At 45.2% G+C, this 25,669-nt stretch overlaps 1 protein-coding gene across 2 annotated transcripts in view; it reads right to left on the reverse strand.

The window, feature by feature from the left end:
- The window catches only part of LOC144768066 (alpha-2-macroglobulin-like protein 1), a 411,824-nt gene that overhangs the window by 110,157 nt on the left and 275,998 nt on the right, over window positions 1-25,669 (reverse strand). For both annotated transcript variants that reach the window (XM_078651439.1, XM_078651438.1), the window contains exons 23-26: window positions 21,882-21,965; window positions 6,073-6,249; window positions 4,437-4,518; window positions 1,190-1,349 (exon numbers count right to left, since the gene is read on the reverse strand). In XM_078651439.1, the coding sequence (XP_078507565.1) occupies window positions 1,190-1,349; window positions 4,437-4,518; window positions 6,073-6,249; window positions 21,882-21,965 (503 nt within the window). The remainder of the gene's footprint in view (window positions 1-1,189; window positions 1,350-4,436; window positions 4,519-6,072; window positions 6,250-21,881; window positions 21,966-25,669) is intronic.

Here is a 25,669-nt window from a genome sequence, read left to right on the forward strand (position 1 = left end):
TGTAGTCATGATATCCACCTTCCATAGGATATCATGGCTAAATCAGGAAAATACCAGGTGTAAACAAAGCAGTGCTAACCGCGGTTAGTGCTGCTTTTTTTTTATCACTAACAGGGTTAGCGAAATCCTTGATAATAGGGGAAATGTCGCTTAACAATATTTCTCCTATTATTTTTCTCTGGAACGCCCCCTTTGCATCTCATTAGAGATGCAAGGGGAAGCGTAGAGAAAAAGGGTGCTAACATGCGAATTTGCGTGTTAGCACCCTGTTGCTGATAGGGAGATCATTTTATCTCTGCTTGCTTGGCTTTTAAAGCCAAAAAAGCAGAGATAAATCCCTTGATAATATGCCCCAGAGTTCCCAAACTCTTAATGAGGAAGGGTAAATGAGCATGAGCCAACCAGGAAATCCTCCAATTTTTCTGTTACCGCACCACTCTAATGGAGCACCTAGGCCCTTTTCTCCACTTCAGCTTGCAAGGCCATTCGACATCAAGGTTGAAAATGCAAAATACTCCCAAAATCTGACATTAGAGAAGCCTACCCAAATCATTCTTCATCATAAAGAGATATTGGACTACGAATTCGTGGCGGCTGTTTTAATGTTAACGTGGTGAGGCAACATGAATGCCGGGGGCGGGTGTAAGGGGGAAATAATAAATTAAAGAACTTACATACCGCTCCGGCCGTCGCCTCAGTGCTCCTCTCAGTGACGCTGGGCACACTCAGTCTTGCTCCTCTCAGTGTTGCTGGGCACAATGCACAGTCTTCCAGGGGCAAATCATGGCGCTGCTCTCCTGCTGGAAATTCCAGCAGGAGAGCAGCGCCATGATTGGCCTGAGCGGGCTGACTTGACACTCGCTCAGGCACAGGAAGCCTGTGCCATTTCTCCACCCTGCTGTACACTACAGCTGGGTTGGAGAAACGTTAGTGCGCATGTCAGTTTGGCCGTCCTAAGATGGCCGGCCAAACCAACATGGGCACTTACAGTGCCCCCAACACTCCTCCTCACTGCAGCTGAGTAACACTCAGTCTGGATGATCTTGCCCCCACTGTAAGACTGGCAATTGGTTCAGTAAGAAAAATAAAATGATAAAAACTAGTTTTATATTTCAGTGGGGCATCTCTCCTCCGCCATAACAGAAGAGCCGCTCCTGCTATGATTGGGTTGAATGTAATGGGGCCATACCTTCATAGATGAATGGAAGAGCTTCCCCACACTCTGGAAGCAGCCTGTTGTCATGTTCTGGTGGAGGCGCAGCCAGTTCACAGCAGCGTCAATCACTGTGTCATCGACAAAGATGTACGCCTTGACCTGGCTGAAGCACTTAGCCACAAAAGATGTTAGCCTAGAATGCAGAGAGAGGATTAAGAATTATAAGGTCACTAAGAATAGGCTGGAGAACAAAACACCTATCAGGGGATACAAATAGTTGAAAGAGATAAAGAGAAATAGTTATCGAGTGTGATAAAAGGTGAGATCACAGTTAAGAGATCTATACTGTGGATGAATGTCCCTGCTTGCTAAACCGTTGTGCTCCTCCGCCCTGAATGCCCGACTGTATGTGAAACTGGTATACTGACTTTTACGTTGTCCACCACATCATGGTAACCTAGCATTAGTACAGTGGTCTAGGTCTGTCTCTTTTAAAGTGAGGTCCCGGACTTGTACTGTGACTGGAGTGGTACACCAAGCATGCCCCTTTTTTTAGGCAGAGAATTACTGCCCAGGCCCTGGCTACATAATGTAAAGCAATGGTGGCAACATACTTTGCTTTGTGGCTCCATAGTGTGACCTTCCCATTTTCTCTGTGTCAGGAGGACCATGGTCTACTGGACTCACTTGCGTAAAGTTAAGCTGTTATGTGAAACCCAAAATATTACGTGTGTATTTTGAGTGTGCGTAGCAAATGTATGGTAGTAGGATTCTGTGTGAGTCTGAGTACTGAGGCCAGTGGGATCCTTTTTGGATTTTCATTTTTGCTATTGTGTCACTGAACCATTGCCAATCAGTTGAGCCCCCACAAACTCCAGGCAGCAATACTGTGATAATAATGTGATGTCACCAAGCTGATTCACCCAGTCAAGCTCCTTTGGGCTGCGCCACTCTGGGCAGTTATGGCCAGCCATCTCTTTAAGGCAGACTCTCCATGCAGGTAAACCTCCAGCACCCTTCTCTCAGCAGGCCAGGCAAGACATTTCTTCAAGAAGATCTACAGCTCCTTTAGCAGATTGTTGCAGAATACTTCAGGTAATGTCCCTACCCTTCTGGGAAGTTGGCTGTCAAGGCCACAAGCTCTGCATCTCAGAATATTTTCCCGGCAGCATGTGGGGTGTCACTTAGACTGGTGAGTGAGAACTTCTGGATTCTTGACTTGAAGTATCTCTATCTCATACATGTTTTATATTCCACACCTACTATCCAGGAACCAATTCAATGTGGTAGTTATGTAGCCCCCTTCGTCAAGAAACAATGTTTAGAATAAACTTGATGGCCATCTTGGAACAGTATTGTACTGTTTTCCAATTCAAAGATGGCTGTTGCATTTAAAATCATTGTGGTGACATACTTATTCTTTACATATTCAACAAGTATTGGCAAAACAACTCGATTTAACATGCTAATATATATAACCACAGGCATGTGTTCCTGATTTAACACATTAAAACTAGCCCTATTTCATTTGCCTGTAGTTGCTTAGTATGTCTTAGCAATTTTCTTTCACTTGTTAAATAGTTGCATTCCTTTCAGAAATAGTTTCCCTGGATATACCTATAGGGGAGTACACTCACAGGATATATTATAATTAATATTGCTGTAGAAGTGCACCGCAGATATACCTGTGCTCAATTGTGAACTAACATGTATTGTAATCGTACGATTGTTTGTGACAGCCCATGAGTTAAATCTTTTGCTCTCTACTTTAATGTTTACCAATCCCTCTCGGGTGCTTTGTTGCAGGTATTTATTGAAACACAGTGACAGTTTCCTTTGAGGTGGGTAGGTTGCTCAAATTAGCCAACCCTACTGGCTTAGGTGGAAGCCTAGTGGTTTCCATGTAAAATTGAAGCCTGTAGCTGTATCTAAGTCATCCTAGTGTGTTAACGGAAACTCTGTATTGAGCCTTTTAAGTCAACCTCTTTCTGTCCATCTATCCAGTATCTCACTCTACTCTCTTTCTTCTACCTCTCTGGATGATTCCTGTCTCTCACTTCCTCTTCCCTCCATCTCTTTCTATCTCTCTGCTGAAGCCCCGGGCCTGCTGCAGTTATCCTCGGGGGTCCTAGGTAAAGTGTGAGAGGCTCCTGTAGCCGACATGGACTTTCAAAGCCAGCTTCCAAGGACCCCAGCCCACAGGGGAAATGCCCGGTGGAATAAAAGGCCTGTCCAGCCCTGACAGCACCTTGAAAATACATGCCTGCATCACCTGTTAGATTAACTGACTGATAACTCTGCAATGAACTGACGTGTGCTGCCCAAATATGAAGTGGTGAATTTAAGGTTGGAAATAGTCAGGGGCGTAGCTTCAGGGGCGTGTTTGGGGTGTTACGCCCCCCTAATAATTGTATTTTCTCATGAATAGTTGGGTACAGTTGCTTTCAGTCTGGTTTGGTGAGGTGTCTGTCAGATTTCAGCTGGGATTTTTGCATGCGCACACTAACGAAATCAACCAAACATTCTCTCTCATCTCTGTTTTGAAAGTCCTCAAAATGTTGGATATTTTACAAAATATTGCATTTTTTTTACTTAGTACATCTACCAAGCTGCATTCCTTTTCCTTTCCACTGCCCCTTAAGTCCCTCTCATGCACCCTACATATGACAAGTATGTATTTTAACATTATTTGCCAGCATGATTGTCAGAAAATCTGATGTTCACCTTTCCCAATCTTAATGGCCAAGTTACTCCCCTAGTTATAGTGCTCCAAAGTTATTCATTCATGCCATATAATGTATTTCTCATGATGTCACTTGTGTTTTAAGCCTATCTATGATATTCACATGAGCAGCATCCAATGTCTTGTACCTTGATTACTTGTGATTCCATCATTGGGACCAGGGGGGCTGATTCACAGAACTAACTTAAGACAAAATCCTAAACTTACTACTTTTGGTATTCACAGAAGTTAGGATTTTGTCTTAAGACAGACTTAAGACAGAATCCTAACTTAAGTCTGTCTTAAGTCTGTCTTAAGACAAAATCCTAACTTCTGTGAATACCAAAAGTAGTAAATTTAGGATTTTGTCTTAAGTTAGTTCTGTGAATCGGGCCCAGGGTCATTAGATGTCATTTTTACTTATGTCTTCATCTTGAATCCTACCTCTTTGATCAGACATTGTCAATAAATTTGGGGTTCACTGATTTTAAAAACCGTGTAGGTTGCCAGTGTAGGTAGCCAGTGACTCCACAGGGTTTGTTATTGCTTGAGACTCACCATGTGTTCCCATCTCCGTCACTCTCCCCAAAGGCACTGTAGGAACCATCGTTGTGTTTGTAGTTGAGTTCTCTTTGATACCCTGAAGAAATAAAACAACAACACCGAAATGTAGTTGATGGATGCAAGATCAGTGCTGTGAACTATCACATCAAGGCGCTTCTCCGCCAGAAGAGAAGGCCATCATTTTGTCAGAAGCTAGTTTCTAACTAACTGCAGAGAGGTCAGCTCTTCAACTCAAACCAGGTGTGCAGCTCATTTCCTACACTGCTTCGAAACATACTTGGTTACCACCTGCAAAAAAAAGATATTGGCTGTTCACCCCCAGAGCTGACCGAGCACCTCAATCTCTTCATAGCAAATATCCCTATCCTAACAGGGGGAATAGGTAGCCAATAGATCTATGTTGCTATAAAAAATATACATTGACAATAGCCAACATGTACATTGGCTTATAATCCTAAGGTACTCTTCGGACAGAAAATACCATATTCCTCAAGTATATTTGAATCTATGCTGACAACCTTTTATAGTCAATGATGTTAACATTCCCCAGAACTCTGTCTTCAAATTTCACTCATTATGGATGATCTGCCACCAACAGACCCAGTAAATCAGCCACAAATGAACAGTTTGGCCATAGTTAAAGTCTTCCAAGCAGCACCCACAGCTCACCCTGAGCAGGTTTCATGGCTGTATCATAGCCCCCAGATTCATCATGCTCCTCTTTTGCGAGTCCTTAATAGCGAATATTAAGGAATCGCTCTTAACCCCTTCCACGCTCATGACGAGCTCAGCTCGTCATGAGTTACGCCTGTCGTACGCTCATGACGAGCTGAGCTCGTCATGAACCGCGGCTTTTCGCAAAACGGGATGCATGTAGAAATCGCATAATTTATAGTGATTTCTACATCTTCCTTATTTGCGATTCGCTAATTGCTAATCGCAAATAAGGAATGACTCCCCATTCATTCCTATGGGCCTTTGGCCCATAGGAATGAATGGGGAGTCAATCCTTATTTGCGATTAGCAATTAGCGAATCGCAAATAAGGAAGCGATTTCAAGGGTGCCAGGGTGTCCTTGGCACCCCTGAAATGGTGATTTACACTGGTGTTGCGCACACACATGTCCAATGGACATGTGTGTGTGTAACATCCAACTTAGAAAAATGCACTAAAGTGCATTTTTCTAAGTTTTCGCTATTTACCACGAAGTCAGACTTCGCGGTAAATAGCGACCAAAAATTGCGAATTCGCAATTCTAAAATGGTTCATGAATTGCATTTAAGGAATCTCAAATAGAGATTCCTTACATGCAATTCCTCGCAATTTAGCGATTTCAGAATCTGCGAATTTTGCATTTGGGATGATGAATCCCAAATGCAAAAAAAGCGCTCGCAAAGGGCCAGATTCGCAGAATCTGGCCCTTTGCGAGCCGATTTTTCCTTCATGAATCTGGCTGTAGGTCTGGTGAGCCCTTCAACTTACAAAACATTCACCTGATTTCCTTGGAATGTCATTGGATCTTGGTGACCTCTTTCCCACAGTAGATCTATCTATCCCTCATGGTCACTGCTTAAACATTCCCTGGATCCAACCTTCTTCTGAAGCACCTTGCTCCATGTGATCCACCTACCGCTGGTCATGTATCCCACAGCCTTTGTCTTGATCTCTGCTGTCAGCTGTCCCGTTTTCTCCAGATACTGCAAGACGTAGATAATGGGGGCAAACGTCAGCATGTTCTGCTCCCCGCAGCCGTACGGCATCTGAATCAGATTGCCAAGGTTCTGCAACGTCGACCCCATGATATCACCTTTAGAGAAAAAAAATCCTGAGTCAGGTGGCATCACCCAAAAGACCTGTCATTGGTTCATCAACAACATCAAAAAGTTATTAATCAAAATCTTTTGTCTTTCACTTTTAAGAGGGGGTGCAATGATAGCGAAGTGACTCTTACTTCAGATTGAAAGGGGTACAAATCGGTGACTCTGCTCTTATGAACCTGCTACGCATACCTATTCTCTGGGATCTCCATGTGAGAGCCAATAGGACCAGTTCCTCTTACAAATATACTTGTAGACTTCAGAGAGACCAACACACTGCACCCTGGATTTTCCTACACTTTGGGCAATCCAAAGGCTCCATATACACAGGGGTCAAGGCAGACATGACTCAGCATGGGAAGTCACCAAGAGAGTCCAGGAAGGACACAGTTGGTGCCTCTTTTCAGCAGCGTCAGTGGGACAGATGCAGTGGAACCTCCAGCCTTCTCTTTGTCCTTCTGACAGTTACACAAATCAATGTAGGTGGTGATGCTGTAGAGAGTCGTCACACCTCAGATGCCAGTTCCAACTACTGGTGGCCCTTAGCCTCATCTCCTCAGATGTTCATCTTAGCTTTGTTTCACATTACACTGGAAAAGCCACACTTCACTGACAGCCTTTTTTAAGAGGACAAACACAAAGCCTCTTGAAGAGCCGCCAAGCAATCAAAAGCCACCCTGAGACTTCAGCAACAACTAGCGGGCAAAGGCACAGAGAATTGATAAAAGCAATACTCCTAATCCATGACTGTTGATGCTGAGGTGTCAACTCTGAAATGGTTCACTGCTTAAAGCTACTTTATTTAAATGGCCTACATTTTCTATTTTAATCTGGTCAAGCACACACAGACTACTCATCCAGGTGCTACTTTAATGACATGATTTTGTAGTCTTGGATGTGAACTGTAGGCAGCATCTCTTTTAATTATACTAACCCTAAATTCAGTGTCTACTTCTTTGGTTGTCTCCTGCCACTTCAGGTCTCAGAATAGTGGTGTTGAGTTCCCCTTTGTAAACAGAGACCCACAAGTTGTAGGGTATAATTTTCTTTTTGAGCAGAATACCAGAACTGGATAAGTAGAGGCCCTCATAAGACGCGGTCAGGGTCATGGTTCTATATATTTGTCAACATGTAGGTTTAAGGGCAAGAACTCAAATACAGGATACAATATTTTGACATCTTGGCCAAAAATGCTTTAGGTGATTACATTTTGTCTTCCAGCTGTTCAGCTCTCACTTTTGTCGAGCTAAGGGGCCCATTATGATCGCGGACGGACTTGAGTCCGTCCGCGATCACCGAGGAGGAGGGAACCTCCGCATGGGCATGCGGAGTTCCCTCTTGTCCAATTAGAATGTGACCGCCACCCTGGCGGTCACATCCTCTATTTGTAACATTGCGGCGGGTGCGGCTTCAAGCTGCACCCGCCGCAATGTTACAAATGCATATATTGCATTTGTATGCAGAAAGCGGCAGGCACCGCGCGGTGCCTGCCGATTTCTGCATACAAATGCAGGGGGGTACCATAGGTACCCCCCATGTGCACCCCCCACCCCCACTTAACTCAGGGGGCCCGCTACGGGCCCCCGAGGTGAAGATCCGCATGCTTTTCCTCGGCGGAGAAGCCGCTGCGGAAAAGCATGTTTTCTCAGCCATCCTAATATGTCTGGCGGTGTCTGAGAGACACCGCCACCATATTAGGCCTTTTCCGCCGCGGTTGTAAGCCAACCGCGGCGGAAAAGCGGCGGACTGAAACCAGGACCCACCAGCCATCCTAATGTGGCGGTGGGTCTTTGGTGGGTCCGCAGAGGATTTTCCGCATCCTCCGGGCCGGCGGTGGCTTCCGCCGGCCCGGAGGATGCGGAAAATCCTCCATCGTAATCAGCCCCTAAGTTCAGTTTCTCATCCAACAAACTGACACTGCTGGATCAGTGACTGACTTGCCCAAGTACATCAGTGTATGGTCCAAAATGACCTCTGCACTAATGGACATAAAAAATAAATCTTGCATCTCGGACTCAGATGTCCAGGGTGCTTCCACTGGGGAGGCATCAAGCCATGGGTGTACCCTTCACTCCCACAAGTTATTATTATTATTATTATATGAAATTTGTAATGCGCTCAGCTTACCCGGGGGCATCCCGGCGCAACAGACCAAAGAAGGAGGAACTCGAAAACTCACTACTGTGGAAACAGGTAGGTTTTAAGAAGTTTCCTAAATATTAGGATCTTGTGCTCTGAGCGAATCTTAAGGGGCAGAGAGTTCCACAGAGATGCCACCTGAACCGAGAAACGCCTGCCCCCCGTCCGAGCTCTTCTGACTCTCGCAGATTGCAAGAGATGTTGCTGGTCTGAGCGCAAAAGGCGTGGAGGTTTATAGGGACGGGCCATATTAACAAGGATGGGGGGGCCTTTGCCATGTAAAATTTTATGGGCCGTACACAACGCCTTAAATTTCACCCGCTCCTTAACGGGGAGCCAGTGAAGTGCTTTTAGGGCCGGGGCAGCGGACTGCCTTCTAGGGATCTCCATCAAGACTCTGGCAGCTGCATTTTGCACCTGTTGGAGGGTTTTAAAGGTAGCTTCAGGGGCACCAAGAAACAGGGCATTACCAAAGTCAAGCCTAGAAAGGATTAAACCCCGCATCAAAAGCTTCTTAGCTGGATCCGGAAGCAGTGGGAGTACCTTTCGGGCTGACTTCAGTAAACCGAAGCAAACCCCCGCGGTCTTTCTGGCGTGAGTCCTGGAGGACAGATCTTCCTCCAACCATACTCCCAAGGACTTGATCTCCTTCTTGGGAGATGGAGGGTCGCCAAGAGACCGGGGCCAGCAGCTGGCAATGATGGAGGGACTGGAGTTGCCCAAAAACATCAACTCAGTTTTACTTCCATTGAGCTTAAGAGCCGAGTTGGACATCCATTGGTAGACATTAGCCAGGCAGTCATGCAACAAGTTGGGTTGTTCCGCCAGCTGAGTGAGGCCCACCACCAGCTGAGTATCATCAGCATAGCTGATGATCTTCAACCCCGAAGGGGCTACCACTCTTTCAAGTGGAGTCATATATGCATTGAACAAAGTAGGGCTCAACGATGAGCCCTGAGGGACTCCACATTGAAGAGGGAATAGGGAAGACTGCTCTGCCCCTTCCCAGACTTGGTAGAAACGGTTGGAGAGAAAGGATCCCAACCATTTCAAAGCCGTCCCTGAGACACCTACCTCTGACAGGCGTTGGAGGAGCACCTGATGACTCACGGTGTCAAAGGCAGCACTCAAGTCCAGGAGGATCACTGCCACTGATCCTCCGGTGTCAAGAGTGCTCCTTGCTTCCTCCACTACCGCCAGCAGGGCCGTGTCCGTTCCTTGGCCGGGACGGAAACCAGTCTGGGAGTCTCCCAACAGGTGGTTGGACTCAAGATAGTAAGAGAGCTGACGGTTAACCAGCTTCTCGGCGATTTTAGAGAACCCCGGCAGAAGCGAGATAGGCCTGAAGTTGGTCAGATTGGCGGGATCCAAGCCTGGTTTTTTCAGTAAGGCTTTTACTACAGCCCTTTTCCATCTCTGAGGGACTATGCCACGAGAGAGAGAGAGGTTGATAAGGTCAGTGAGCGGAGCTGACAGAGTATTAGCCACAAGTTTAAGATGTTTCATAGGCACTGGATCACTCGGAGATCCACTCTTCATCTCCACCAAGACCTTTGTAACCTCCTCCTCCGAGAAGGGGCCAAAAGAGACAAGTTTGGTCGGGCAGCTTATTGGACCAGTAGCCGGCTCAGAGATGTGAGGCATAGCGGGCAGAGAGGATAGGATTGTATCTATTTTAGAATGGAAGAAACTAGCCAGTTCTTCACATTTGTCTTTAGGATTAACGTGTACGACTGGGGGGACCGGGGCTTTCAAGAGTTCTTTAAAAATTTTAAACGATTCTCTTGGAGAGTTACTTGCCCTCTCAATCTTATCACTAAAGAAAATCTTTTTGACATCCTTCAATGCACTTTTGTATTTTCTCATCTCTCTTTTATAATTAGCCCGGCTTTCTTCCGTCTGCTCTCTCCTCCAGGCACGTTCAAGCCTTTTGCAAGAAGTTCTGCAACTCCTAAGGTCCGGAGTATACCAGGGGGCAGAAGCAGTTCTTCTCTCCCTGATAAGTCTCCTTTTTTTAGGAATCAGTAGGTCAAGGGAGTTAGTAAGCCAATTAGCCAGGTGTTGATCAGCAATATTGGGGTCATCTACAGGGTCAGGACGAGTTATTGCTAGCTCTTTAACCCAACTGTCAACCGGCAGCTTCGACCAGAGTCGTTCCACAGTGTATTGTCTAGGCACGGGATCTCCTCGGTTCTTCAACAACCAGCTGAAAGGAATAAGATGGTGATCCGTCCAGGGAAGGGCCAGCATCTGGAGGGCTTGCAGGTTTGCAGTATTAGCAAAAACAGCGTCAAGCTGATGACCTCTGTTATGAGTGGCTCCCAAATGAGCGAGGTGAAGATCGAGAGCATCTAATGAGCTCAATAAATCTCTTGCCACCATGTCATTGGGGTCATCAAAGTGAAGATTAAAATCCCCAAGAAGTACAAAGTTGCATGAGGCAGCGGCTAATGGAATAATGGCCTCAATAATAGAGTCCACAAAATTCCCCAGCGCAGCAGGAGGGCGATACAAAAGGAGGCCGGAGATGGAAACGGAAGAAGATATGCCAAGGGAGAAATGACAGCCTTCAGTGTTGGTAATACCGCAGTCCACAGCTTTGCACACGAAAGTATCTCTATACACGATGGCCACTCCACCCCCTCTCCCATCCGGCCTATCAAGATGGAAAATGAGGTAGCCCGGTGGGAGAGCATTGACAATATCGGGACCTGAACACGCGGTCAACCACGTTTCCGTCAGGAATAACACATCCAGACAGTGGTCCAGAAGGAGGGAGTGTATTTCTATCGCGTGACAAGGCAGTGATCTGCAATTAAGCAGAGCCATAGTGAGTGAGTTTAAAGCCACACAGTTATTAGACACAGGACACCCAATACAGTGTTTAAAGGCAGTGCCCTCAACCCAATTGTAATGGCAACTAGGCAGTTTAGTCGCGCGAAGCGAGAGCAGAGAGTCTCGTGAATACCTGAGGGGGGGGGCCAGATGTCTAGATGGGATGAGCAGAGTGGTATGCCCTGAGCCCGTCTGGGCCCGGACGGGCACAGACGGGCTTGACTCTGGCGAAACTCCGGCGGTATTCCGGCATCCCCGCTGCGCGTCTCCGCTGCGCGTGGGCATGGCAGCTTTTAAGCCCTAGTCGCCTCCTAGAGAGAGGACTAGCGCGTGCACCCTCTTCCCCTTCCCCAACCAAAGATGTCCGCCAACAACCAACAAACGAAGGCGAGGGACCGGCAAAAAGCGGTGATTACACCGATTACAGTGCTCGTAAGAGGATGCAAATACAATGAGGCATGTGCCAGGAGATTTTACAACAGGGTCAACAATTTTATTTTAAAATACAAAAATTACGAAAACGAGTGATTTTAAAAGCTCAAGGGAGCAGCTAACAAGTCAGCATGGAGCAAGGAGTGAAAGCGCTGTATGTAATGCGCTGGTGGTCAAGACGATCTGCCTGCTTTGTCAGCTTTTAAGCCCTAGTCGCCTCCTAGAGAGAGGACTAGCGCGTGCACCCTCTTCCCCTTCCCCAACCAAAGATGTCCGCCAACAACCAACAAACGAAGGCGAGGGACCGGAAAAAAGCGGTGATTACACCGATTACAGTGCTCGCAAGAGGATGCAAATACAATGAGGCATGTGCCAGGAGATTTTACAACAGGGTCAGCTCAGGAAGCTCAGCTCAGGAAGCTGAGTCTGATAGAACTCTGCATTGCCATCCTAAACTACAGATGCAAAATTTTCTACATCACACCAGTCTTGAAGTCTCCTGAACTGCTGCCAATTACACACTGGGTAGAATATCAATTATTTGCCTAGTCTACACGGCCAGCATAGCAGTGTTAAGGAGGGCCAGTCGAAATAGTTTACTGTTAGTTATATACATTTCACCTAGCAGGTGTTCCTCACACTGCTACCACTGAGATACCAAGAGTTTAGAGCATGACCCCTACTTTTGTAAAAAAAAGAAAAGAAAAAAAACTACTTTTGCATATCACTTTCTATGCCTCTTCACTTCAAAAGGGGAGACAAAATTGTGAAACAACTATCAGCCATACAACAAAAAATACAGAAAGAGGGTCTTTGAGTCTGGCCCAATTCAGCGATTTCTTGAAAAAAAAGCCCAAGGCCCAAGGCATTTTGTGGATGTTTCCATTTTGCAGTGGTGATTTGCAAAGGAGTCAGTTTTCCACCATTGCAGCTTATGAGAGAGCTGTAAGTCAAGTGCTGGAAACAAGTTGCACAGAGGCTCCTCGGTGCCCACCTCTGACTGTCAAACACTGAAATGAGTGCTGGATTTTAGGCCAATGCTCAGCGGCTCTGGGTGGCCCAGCACAACATAGTGCTGCATCACCCATCACTGTTTTCCATACCTCTTTTTTCTAAGCATTTAGGGCTGAATGTAGGTAACTGGGAAATACAGATTCCTAAATACCGAATTTTACCAATTCAGTATTTAGGAATCGGTATTTCAGATGTAGGTAAGAATACGGTAAAAAATACTGAATTCTTAATATTCGTTATTACCGACTGGGTAATTGAGATTCGGTAATAACCAATACCTACCCAATAATTCCTATAGGCTTGGAGGCCCATAGGAATGAATGTGAAGACATTCTGTATTACCGATTCGGTGAGGATATCTATTCAAAGTTTTCATGTCTGTCTCTTGGAAGGTCTATGAAGAATCACAGTAAGTCCAGAGTGACTTATCACATTTCCTTAGGAGTGCAGAAGTGCTCACTGCTTTCATAGTAGCGGTGGATGTACCACTTCCTTCCCTTCCTACTGAACCAGTTTTTTACTCTCATTGTCAGAATGGTGCTGTGGGGTGATTCTTGAGAGCAACTGAGACTATCACAGAGTCAGGTGAAGGATCCAACAAAGGACACTGCTCAGGTGGTCTGTGTTACTTCTGTAGACACCACCTTGACAGAGGCCAGTGTCAAGAAAAGATCAATGGCCAATTCAATAAGGCCTGGGACCAGAGGAAGTCATTGCCTTGAGACAGGATGTTAATTTAGGGCCATATGTATCAAGACACCCATTTGCAAATCTCAAATAGCGATTTTCAGGAAATCGCTATTTGAGAATCGCAAATGGGTATGTATGTACAAAATTGTAATTTTTTTGCGATTCCTTAGAATTCCTTAATTGCGATTAGCAAATTGCGAATCGCAATTAAGGCATACTTTCCCATTCATTTCAATGGGCCAGGAGGCCCATAGGAATGAATGGGAAGTTATTCTCAATTTGCGATTCGCAATTTGCTAATCGCAAATTGAGAATAATTTCAAGGGTGCCTGTTGCACCCCTATAATATGCATGGGTGCACATGTGGCGCACATACATGCCCTAAGGGCATGTATGTGTGTCACATGGCACTTTGAAAAATGCAAATATGTGCATTTTTCAAGGAATTCGCAACTTACCACCAACTAGAAGTTGGTGGTCATTTGTGATTCCTTAAGGGCATTTGCTAATTTTTTTGGCTACATACATTGCATTTAAGGAATCGCAAAATTTGCGATTCCTTAAATGCAATTGCAAAATAAGGAATCGCAAATTTTGCAATTCCTTATTTTGCACCAGTTTTGCATCATACATTCCATTTAGCAAATTCACATTCGGAAAGGCCGAAATTCTGCGAATTTCGGCCTTTGCGATTGCGAATTTGCATGATACATATGGCCCTTAATGTCTCAAACATTACAGACGAAGACAACTTCTTGGCATCTCTTATAAAGACCTCTTGGATGGTATTGATGTCATCCAGAGCAGATATCCTCACTAGAGAAGAATCTGCAGGTGTAGGTGAGTAATGGCCAGTGCATGTGGTATTGTGATAAGACCACATGGGAGACCAGAATGGTATTGGTGACAATGATGCCTCGAATTTAACCTAAACCCATGGTCAAGTTTTTACCTTCTGACTTAGCCACTTTCTTGGAGATATTTCTCTTGAGGTCGAGCAAGGCTCCTCGTCAGGCCAGTTTTGGGTTCAGCGGCATGTTAAATTCAATAAAATAAAGATGATGGGTCCTTGTTGTAATGTTCATGTAGTATATTTATTCTTGGGATTAGATAGTCAGGTACAGCATTCAAGTAGGAATGTAATATGGTAAGAAACCCCACCGGGAGCAGATAACTTCCTGCTCAGACTCCAGGTAACTGATAAATCCCTTGAATAGCAACAGGTAGAATCCTGGATGACATCACAGAGACATGACATAGACAAGCAGACACTAACACTAAGGAGGGACAAAGAGAGAGGAAGAGCAGGATATAACACGGCAACTTGGGTCAGCACGATGCCTCGCTCAACTCCTTGAAGTCTCAGTGACGAAGAAAAGCTCCGGAGCTTCAGCGGGATAAAAGCTGAATCTCAGGCCGAGTTGCGGTTTGATGCCACCGGTTTGACTCTCGGCGACAGGTTGGACACCTTTAGGAGTGCAAGAATTTGCGGAGTTTTCCTCTGTGAAATCCCACAGAGTTCCGTAAAAACTCTGCAAGATTCGACAGCGTTCAGCCCATTGCAGAGGGAGTAACTGCTCTGCCAGAAATGACAAATGACTTAAGAATGTATCGCCAACTGGACATTCTCTTGCCACCAGTGACATCACAGATGATTGAAGTGCAGTACATTTAAAATAGCCATTACATTTTCAATTGTATCGTGGAAACGCAGAAAAGCTTTACTGTTTAAAGAAATTGGAATGCTTTGCTCTTATCCCTCCCTGCTATGACTAAGAATTGTTTCACGTACTATGGTGCTTAAAAACATCTGCAGTTCTAAGACCTGCTCAACATGACAGCCTAACGGGGTGTACTTTAGCAGTGGATGCAGGCCCGGCTGCTAAATGTCAGGCACATGTCAACTCAAATCACTGTTTCTATTTTAGCTATGTGTGCCTGCGTACACACATTTCCTTGTTGCTCCATCTGGGAGCTATGTCAGTGACAAGGGGCATGTCACAGCTAAAAGAATAAAGAACACCCCCCCTCACCCCCCCCCCCCCCAATTTTATCATTGATCTCCCTTTGTCAGGACTTGAACCCTTGCCCTGAATGCGCCTTTGCGGCAAGCAACCGCACGAGTGAGATATAGTTCCCGGCTGCAAACTTTTTTTCTCATACATTAAAAAATACATTCATACCTGTACTTGGAACTTGCTTTTGCATCCCCTACAGGTGCTCAGCAGTCATAGGGGACACCAGCTGCTTTCCTCCTGCTCCACTGCACCCGCAGGTAAAAACGGAAAAGCGCGAAGCATTGTGGAAAGCCGGAGATGTTTTCCTCCTCAGCATCCTCCACAGGTGCTGCGCCCCCTGAGAGGAGACTGAAAGCTTGCTTCCTTCTCCTGCCAGTAATGCAAGCAGGAACACAGAAGTGCAGGCATGCAAATTCTCCAAAGTGCTGCACTGGGTCAGAGTTTCAACTCGCTCCCAGGTACAGTACTGAGATATTCATTGAATGAGGGGTTGTCTATATCTTGCTGCACAGATGATGTCTTGGGTGAGCAGGAGTATTTTTTGCATGACACACCAGTAGGGTAGTCCAAGGGCACACTACCCTTCACGGTACCGCACACAGAAGATGTCCCCCTGCACTTTCCTTTAAAGAGACCCAGCATTCCCCGGGAGCTGGGACATCACAAGCCCAACAATGACACAGACAGGGCCCTTTAACTCACTTCTTCCAAAACACTCTTTAACCCAGCCTCTATAACTTCACTTCCAGGCTGTGACCATTCTCATTGGCTGATTTCAATAGGAGACTTAAGAGGCGGGACATTTCCTCAGGGTGTGAAACAAGGCTTGGAACATATGCTTGTGTTACTCTTTCACAACCCATTCCAGGCGTTGGCGACAGTAAACCCCACCACGCTGTGGAGGGCGGACTTTTTGCTGCACTCCAAACAGAGCGCAGAGTAGCAAAACTCTGCAAACTACACCGGTGGAGCAGAGTTCACCGCCCACCTCTAGTCAACATATAGTGTTTTTTGTCAAAAATTCTCCAGATCTTCTCAAAATTCTGGATCTTTTTCCAGAAGGTCCTTTTGGGGTTTCAGAGTGTCCTCCTTGGGATTCTGGGACAACGTCATCCACAAGGCATCTGACCAAGGGCTAGATGTAGGTAATCCAAATTTACCGATTCTAAAATAACGAATTTTACCAATTCAATAATTTTAGAATCGGTAAATGCTATGTAGATAAAAATTCGGTAAGTATTACCGAATCGGTACGATTTGGTATTTACCGAATCGGTAAAGTAATTCCCATTCATTCCTATGGGCCTGGAGGCCCATAGGAATTAATGTGAATTACCGAATCGGTAAATACTGATTCGGTAAAATAGGGAAACATTCAAGGGTGGCAGGGTGTCACATTGACACCCTGTTGCACCCCTGAATAGTGCTTGTGTGCACATGCGGCACACATACATGCCCTAAGGATATGTATGTCTGCCACATGGCACTGTTGAAAATGCACAGATTTGCATTTTCAAAGGTATTCGGTATTTTCCACCAACTAATAGTTGGTGGTAAATAACGAATCCTTACAGCACATAAACACTCTTAAAAGTGCTTCCTACATGCCATTTACCGAGTCTGTAAATACTGAATCGGTAAATAATGATTTGGTAAATACCGGTATTTACCGAATCATCCCCTACATCAGGAATTGCTCAATCATGGTCGGTAAGCCTGAAACTTACCGAATTTCGGGTTTACCGACCGGTAATGGGCCACCTACATCAGGCCCCAAATCCTTTAAAGTCTAATCGAAGGTGGTTATTTGGTTTCTTCCTGCTGGAGATAATGCAGGTGGAGTTCTTTTAACCTGTTACTTTTAGGGAGTCCACTCCTTCACTTTTCAAAGCCAGGCAACGTCCTTAGGGCTGTAGTTCCAATGTGTGCAGCAGGTGCAGTCATTCAGAGTGCAATCCTCTTGGCGCAGTTGAAGGTTACAGCAGGACAGTCCTTCTTCTTGTTGTTTCAGGCAGTGATCTGAGCTGCTGGACAGCTCTCCCATTTGTTTCCAGTGTTCTTGGGTGACAAGCACAGGGCACCCCTGACAAATAGGGTACATGATGCCACCTTGAAGTATGCCATCTTGCTCCCTAAGTGTGGCATATTCGTGTCCCAGAGATTACTGTTCTTTTAAATGCCAACATGGAGAAACTCTCTCCAGGAGGTTCAGATCTGGCAAAGCCAACCCACAGGCATGGCTAAGTTACCCTGGCATTCTCCTTCCAGCCCCTCTGTCAATTACTGGGGCTCCTGCCTGGCTGGGGGTGCAGGAAGTAGGGGTGAGCCTGTGTCCTGCCCTAACTGTTATTCACTCTTTCAAGACTAGTGTGGCTACCACACCCCCTCATGTCTTTTGCTCTGCAGCTGCAGATCTCCTCTCACCAGATGTCCTTTGTCTCTATGCAGGTCACTTCACACCTCTTCAAAGCAGTTTGACTCAGCCTGTCAAAGGCTGGCCAATCAGAAGAGGAAGCTGGAAGACTGGGTTTGGGTTCATCGGAAAAGCAAGTTCTATACCTTCTTTTCTGTGATAGTTATAATATATCTACCCTTGGCAAGTTTTGGGATTTATTCTATCTTTTTCATATTTTGATGTATACTGTTAGCTCACTCCTATCAATAGTTATACTTTATAAAAGTATTCCCATGTTAGCCTATAGAGCCACTGTGCTGCAATGGGAAAAAGCAAAATAGGCAGTTTTTCTCTCACTTTGGCATATAAAATATCTTTTATAATGTCCTTGCTTAGAGGTACAAGGAGCCCTATCCCTAGGGCACCTATGGGAATCCTTAGGGGTGACATATATGTACAAGTAAGGTAGTTTAAGACTTTAAAAGCCCCTTTAATTCCAGAGTCAAATTTGCATATAATGTAATTTGAAAAGCTAGTCTGCAAAGCAGGACTGCCTTGAAAAGGACAGCAGGTAGCACAGTAGTGCATACTTAAATGCATTAAGTCTGCTAGTTCCCTAAACCTACATGCCCTATTATATACTAGGGGCATATTGATAGGTTGCCATACCAATTGTAATTACAACTAATTATCATATTCATTTTACACATGGCACTGGCCCCGGTCTTGTTAACATAGCGCGGAGTACAATCAGAGTCAGAAAACCAGCTTTTAGTAGTCAAAATGGGGGCCCACATAACCGGCGATAGTCAGCAGCCTAATATTCAACAAGTGACACACTCCGTGATCGGGGGAGACACTGCAAAAAGCCCTGATTTCTCACATCTTAGTAGATGTGTCACTGGAGTCATTGGAGCACAGGTCCAGTAGGCATGGCTGCAGGAATTTTCACAGGAATTACCAGTGGAGGCAGAGAAGGCAACTATGCAGGTGGCTGACGAGGTGGAGGAGTTCGTTATCCTCCTGCGGAAAGGGCACATTCCTGGAGTTGCGTTGCAAGAGCGACACAGCTCCAGCAAGGGTCGGGGTGCCCTATCCCTAACATGGCCGGAAAAATGACTGAGTGAAATCTTGTAGATTTCACTCAGCCACTTTTTGGAGGCGTTCCTCCGCTGGAACGCCCCCCTTTGCAGGAACGCCCACATGTGCCGCAGGGCTTTACAACGTGACGCATCTCCCTAGATGCCTCACGTTGTAAATAGCCCACAGCATGGCGCTGGCTTTCCGTCGTCGCTGCGTCACAAAAGTGACACAACGACGGCGAAATTCTGACGTAAGGGGCTTGTAAATTTGCCCCCTGTCTTGAAGTTGACGAACCCCTTGACATTGATGGTCTCTTTCTCCACGATGCCGTATGAGTCCTCGACATCAACTCTGCTCTCGATGGCAAAGAAATTTGTGCTGCTGTAACTATTCTCAACATCAATTTTCAGTGTGTTGAACTGGGATGTAATTTCTCATTTTGCCTGGTTGTTTCAGATCTTGCAGTAAGGCAGTTCCCAGAGGTAAGGTAGGGGCACTGAGAGAGGGACTAGCCTCTCCTTGCACTTCGGATGTCTCTCCAGCCAGGCATTTATGACTTTTACTCATTTCTCATTGGCCATGTCAGCTGATATGCTGTGATCGGTCACTGTAATCAGCTTTAGAGGCGAACCATTGAAAAATAGCATCGCGTTCACAGGCAGAGGGGTCCCAGGGCTGTTGTGTGTCCCACGAATGCCCCTGCACGGCAGAGATGGCTCTACTAGAAAGGGGTGTGGCGCTGGGCTGATGGCAGCAGTAGAAATGACAAAGAACATCCGATGTGCGAGAGTGGGAACTACTTTTCACCAAATATTTGTTTAGAACTGAGCAGCGGAGTACTTGTGTGTCACTATCAACAGGGAAGAAGAAACGGCATGTGTTTACGGCGAGATGACCGGACACACAGATATGTGCGCGCACACCGTATGGTAGCAGACACACAACTACTTGCCTGCGGGATCTGAAATCGGTGATGGCAATCAATCACCTCATGAAATCATGAACACAGTCAAAATAACTACACAATCGTTGCACTTTCTCTTACATTCGCCACAGCACAGGCTATTTCTCTCAACTTGCCTTCCACACAGAAGCAACACGGGCAGCTGACAGACTCAAACTTGGCCATCAACTTGAGCACATCACAAGCACCTTGCAACATCGATCCCACCGCACAAAAAGTATAAACATAACAGACGGGCACCATAGAAATAACCCACACCCCATGGCATGGATCTGGCAATCAAACACACACAAAACTTCCGTAGTCAAAGCACATGGTCAGTTAGACTGAGCCCAGCTCCACGTCAATCAACCACCGCACGACAATACCCCCTTGATACAGGCGACTACAGGAAGTAAATAAACAGCAGACCAATGAGTGAGATGTACTCCACCTGCATGACCACAGCGGTGTGAAGATGATCCCCTTCTATGCACGCACTCCCTGGCTCTGGGGCTGCGCCAAGCCATGCATGTCTGTGAGTGCGGCTTAGACACGACGAAGCGCCACTCACCAGCCCTAAGACTGACTGACTGCTATCAGTCACAGGCTTCCACTGTTTGTGCTGCAAGAGTCCCTCAGACGCTCAGGGAATCTTCCCGACGAGTAAGGTGTCTTCCTGGTGCTGATACTGACTCGATTGTACCGAAATAAATCTAACGACATCTAGAATCTTTCACAAAATACAAGGACTTGGCCAAAAAGCAATGAATAGACTGCGTAATCTATGTCTTGTCATATATGTGAAACCAAGTAGAAGGCTAAAAAGGTTCTACGCGATAAATTAGGTGATACTCATCATAACACATGATTAATATATATTGGGAATCACGTATTTACTTCTTGCCAATGCCATGGACGGAACTATCACTATTACTTGTTTTTAATTTGTTATGTCATGCAAAGTTGTAGAGCATGCTTTCACCCGGGAGGGTATCCTGGCCCGAATGGTAACCTGGCGCTGAATCACAAGGGAAGAATCCATAACTAATTACAACAAGCGTGCCCGCCTCGCGCTCAAAGTAAAGTGGCAGCAAAAGTGGAAACGTTTCCCTTGCAGGAGCAAGCAGCGCCAGGAGAGATAATTAATAACACATGGGTGAAAAGCTCGCTCCTGCAAGTGAATCGCCAGACGTGCACGCTTTGCCATTGGAAGCAATGCAAAGCGTGCACGTTTTTGCCCGCAAAGCTGTGCCGATTACTAAAGGTCCTTTTCCTATGCAGCGCATGCGCGCTGCGTAGGCAAGACCTAAAAAAGAACAGAGCCAACTGCCCTCTAAGCACAATGTTCTATTGTCTTTTTTACATTGCCGCAGCCTATACAGTCACATTGCCATATCATTCACTTTACAAGAAAACTAAAATGCTTTGTGAAGAATTTTTTTAAATCTCACTTTTCTTTCAGTGACCTTTTTATGTTTTTTTGACATCTCTTATAGCAAATTAATATAATTTGCAATATAGCCTGTATTTAGTTTCCAAAGTTATAATTTTGTATCACATGTACATCCTGATCTTTCCAAAGTAAGGCAAAGATACTACACAAATTGTGACTTTGTAAAAAAGTGCTCTGGGATTCCTGCACATGAGTGTTACTATTCCCGTATGGTTATCAATGAGGATCCCCTGAAGCAGAACTAGTAAGTACAATTTTGTTGAAAACCCCACTTTGACCCCAGTTAGGATTAAAACAGGATTTAGAATGAGGTCCTCTGTAGGGAAAGCCACACCAGAGTGACAAAAGTCTCAAGATGGCAATGTGTGCTTTTCAAATATGGTCGGTGGTCATATCATACCTATGTCAAGGACTCAATAGACATATAGGAACACTACACTTTCTGCCCTACAACTGAACCCTCCAGGAAGAATGCTATTGCGACAATTTTCATTCAGCAGTGAAAAATAAACATGGAAGATACATAAATAAATGACATTGTGAAAGTGAAGCTGCCACTGACTCTAAATGGCAAATTGTTGGTGTAGGATTTCCAAAATTATCATAGAAGTGCTTACCCAGCACTGCCACCTCAGCTCGGGCAGAACCCGCGATCACGTTTGAAGGGAGCGAGAGAGGAAAAACAGAAGAAACAGAAGAACCTGAAAAACAGAAGAAGGAGAAAAGAAGAAATCATCGGACGTAATCACATTGTAATGGCAAAACATTAAGCGTTTGTGGATATACGTGGGTGCAATTGAGGTATAACCAACACCAAGAAGGGGAAAAATCCATTCAGTTCCTGAGTGCATGCTTTGTCTAGTCAAAACCTACCTACAGAGAATCTATAAGAAATTAGAGGATATGGGGCGGGGTGTGAGAACTCATCTCAATTAATAATCACTATCGTTGTCAGGGTGAAAAACAAAAGTTACTAAATAAACCTGTGCTCGACCCCCTGGTAGCGAGAGTACAGAGAGGCCAGGTTTAAGTTAGAAGCAATATGTAAAGTATTTATGCAGTACTCAAATAGTAATGAAGTAAAACAAACCAATTTTGATAAACATTGAATATTTTAATAAATAAAATGACAGCAGAAGAACAAACATCCTAATGGTAAAATCAGAAGTGTGTACTTAAAAGTAGCTCCAAAAAGCACAAAGCGTCAACCGCAGACATCTGGTCGTGCAGGATGGGGACAAGGGTAAGGTTTAAGGCAGACTGAGAGGGAGCGTTGGTCAGATAGAAAGACAAGATTCATCCTAGTCACAAAGTTACCTTTTAACCTTGAAACTTTTATGGCATTAGAAAGTCTTCAGCGGGGCCATGAAGCAGACTGGATCTGAGGAAGGGCACGACGATGACGGGAAGCTGCTCCTGTCTTGTATATTAGTTAGACCCATGAAGGATCGCTGCCATTTTCCACCATGTGCACATTTCTTACATTGCCTTTTTTGCTTGGACACTATGTTCAAGGCCTCAACATGTATTGTGCAAATGTCGTTCTATTCTTCATCCACGAGGCAACATGGCTATCTATAGGCCATAACAATGCTGACTTGACCAGGATTCGCAAGGATGCTATTCCTTATACATAAACAAGCATTTCCAGGGTTGGTCAGAGGACTGCTCTTCTGACATTGGCGAGGTCTCTACACGCTGAAGCTTCGGCCCAGCAGCTTGCTGATATCTCTTTGAAGGGTGTCCAGCTTGTGACCAAGACGAGGACTTACGTTCTTTCTTTCAGGTAACCAGGGTTGGATCATCCATTATCGGGATTCTTGGCAGAACACATATACATGCCCTAGACACCTAGGTTAGAGACTGCATAGTAGAAGAATGCCAGATTTCTATATTGTGTTAAAATGCCTGCATATATACATCTTCTTAGCACGATGGTGGAACTTTTTATTCTGTTCACTGTCCTGGTACTTCTGATCACTTGCTTCTGTCTATTGATCATTGCAGCACATATATTTTATGCACGAATCACTTTGGTTCAATAAACATTGAAAATGTCCCACTATGTATTCCTTGTGTATTTCTCTGAGAGAAAAAGAAGAGGGCACGAGTGACTGGGAAAAGGGGTTCTATACCTGTTACCACGATCCCTGGGGGATCAGACTTGCCATATTCAGTGGTTGTCCAATTTAGTGGCCGGCAGAAACATTTGCTACCCACCTAGGTTTAGGAGTACTCGTGGTGGCGCTGTGAGCTAATGGGCTATAGGACAACATATCCTGAGGGGGTGCATAGAATCTGTATGGTACCATCACAACGGGTATGCCGTCCACAAACATGCCATTTCAACCATAGGGTGGAAATTACACAACACTAAGCAAAGTTTCAAGTTGTTTGGAGGCTGCATGACACTCAGACCATTGAAGCTGTCTATCAGGTGGTGCCCAGTGTCACATCTGGTGAAGCTGTCAAAACAGTTGTTGGAATTGATGCTCAGCTTTGAGTCCTGTCATGCTTTCAATTAGGCAGGGAGAAGTACACTCTGACTGCAGCAAAGGGCCCAGGACCTTGGCAACAGTACTTGGGGGTCAGGACTCACTCCAATAGAGGCCAGCAGATGGAACCAGGTCAGGTCTAGTAGGGACTATTTAGCTGAAACCCATAAAAAGGCCTCTGGAAGCTTGTTGTCGCCTATAGCTCAAACAGGAATTTATATATCCAAATTATATAATCTGTGTGGAGAGGAAACAGACCTGTCTGGGACTTCTACTGTAACAAAGTTATCAGTTGCTATAGCTTCCAGAAACTCCTGGAGATTCCGACGCACTATAGTGACCTCTGCCATGCTGTCGCGGAGAGTCACCGTCCACCTCCTGTTCAGCAGGAGTGTTCTCAGTGTTTGTGGTATATTTTGCGGTTAAAGCTGCAACCTTCGTTTTCTGAAATTGGGGCTTTAATTGAGGAGGTTTTTCTCCCTTCTTTATCTTCATGTCAGGTGAGTGTTGTGAGTGCCTTTTTTTTTTTTTTTTTTTATTTATGTTTATTGAAGATATCGGTCAGTACAATCAGGAGAATACAGCAAAGCATCATCATTTTAGCATTATGAGAAGAGCCTCCAACAGCCATACAGCCTTTAAACAGCACCTTCTAGTAAAAGAACACAATGTCATCATGTCACACGTGTATAAGTCAAACTTAGGGTTCCTAACAAAGAAAACAGCCAAAAAGGGGAGGAGGGGGAGGAGACTGAGCTCCTCAGTATGGGCCATATGTATTAAGCTAATTAGCATTCGCAAAGGCCGAAATTCTGCGAATATCGGTCTTTGCGAATGCTAATTTGACAAATGGTATGTATCAAACATGTTTGATGCAAAATAAGGAATCGCTAAATTTGCTATTCCTTATTTTGCGATTGCACTTAAGGAATCGCAAATTTTGCGATTCCTTAAATGCAATGTATCAAACAAAAAATATTCAAAAAATGCCATTAAGGATTCGCAAATTACCACCAACTTCTAGTTGGTGGTAATTTGCGAATTCTTTTCAAAAAGCTTTTTTCCAAAAAACAAAAGGTGCCATATGACGCCCATACATACCCTTAGGGCATGTATGTGCGCCATATGCCCCCAAATGTCTTTTTCAGGGGTGCAGCAGGGTGTTCTTGAGACACCCCTGCACCCTTGGAAACATTCCTAATTTGCGATTAGCAAATTGCTAATCGCAAATTGCCCCTTCATTCCTATGGGCCTCCTGGCCCATAGAAATGAATGGGTAATTTGCGATTAGCAATTTGCTAATCGCAAATTAGGAATGGTAAGGAATCGCTATTGAAAAGCGATTTTGTACATACATACCGTTTTGCGAATTCCAAATAGCGATTCCTTAAAATTCGCTATTTGGAATTCGCAAAACGGAAGTATGATACATATGGCCCTATATGCTGTGCAATCAATGCATTGTCAACTTCCATCGGTCTCCTCCATTGTCATCAGGTCTGCTCACCAGCGGGTGAACTGGAGGGGAGACCAGCTCGCATCCTACCTTTGCAGATGCAGGTAGGTCTGCTAAGGGCCTCAAATATCTCAGGTTCATGCCTGGGCAGGCATAAGGTCCCAGTAAGCTGTCTGTTGGCCCTGGCAGAACACTGCATCCCAAAGCCAAACCTCTAACCAAGGAGCTTAGGGGCAACCCCAGCACATCACTATGCATTGTTTAACAAGCAGCAGGAGCAGTTAAATTAATTTCCTTTTATCTATAGGGACGCTCCAACGTATGCCAGCAGCGCAGTCAAGGGGGGGTACTCCAAACGCAAATCTACCATTTCTTCTATTGTATCAATGATAGTCCCCCAGTAACAGCTAATGTTGAGAGAGTTCCAAGAAAGTTGCAGGAAGGTCACGCAGGG

This window comes from Lissotriton helveticus, chromosome 7, assembly GCF_964261635.1.
Source record: "Lissotriton helveticus chromosome 7, aLisHel1.1, whole genome shotgun sequence".
NCBI lineage: Eukaryota > Metazoa > Chordata > Amphibia > Caudata > Salamandridae > Lissotriton > Lissotriton helveticus.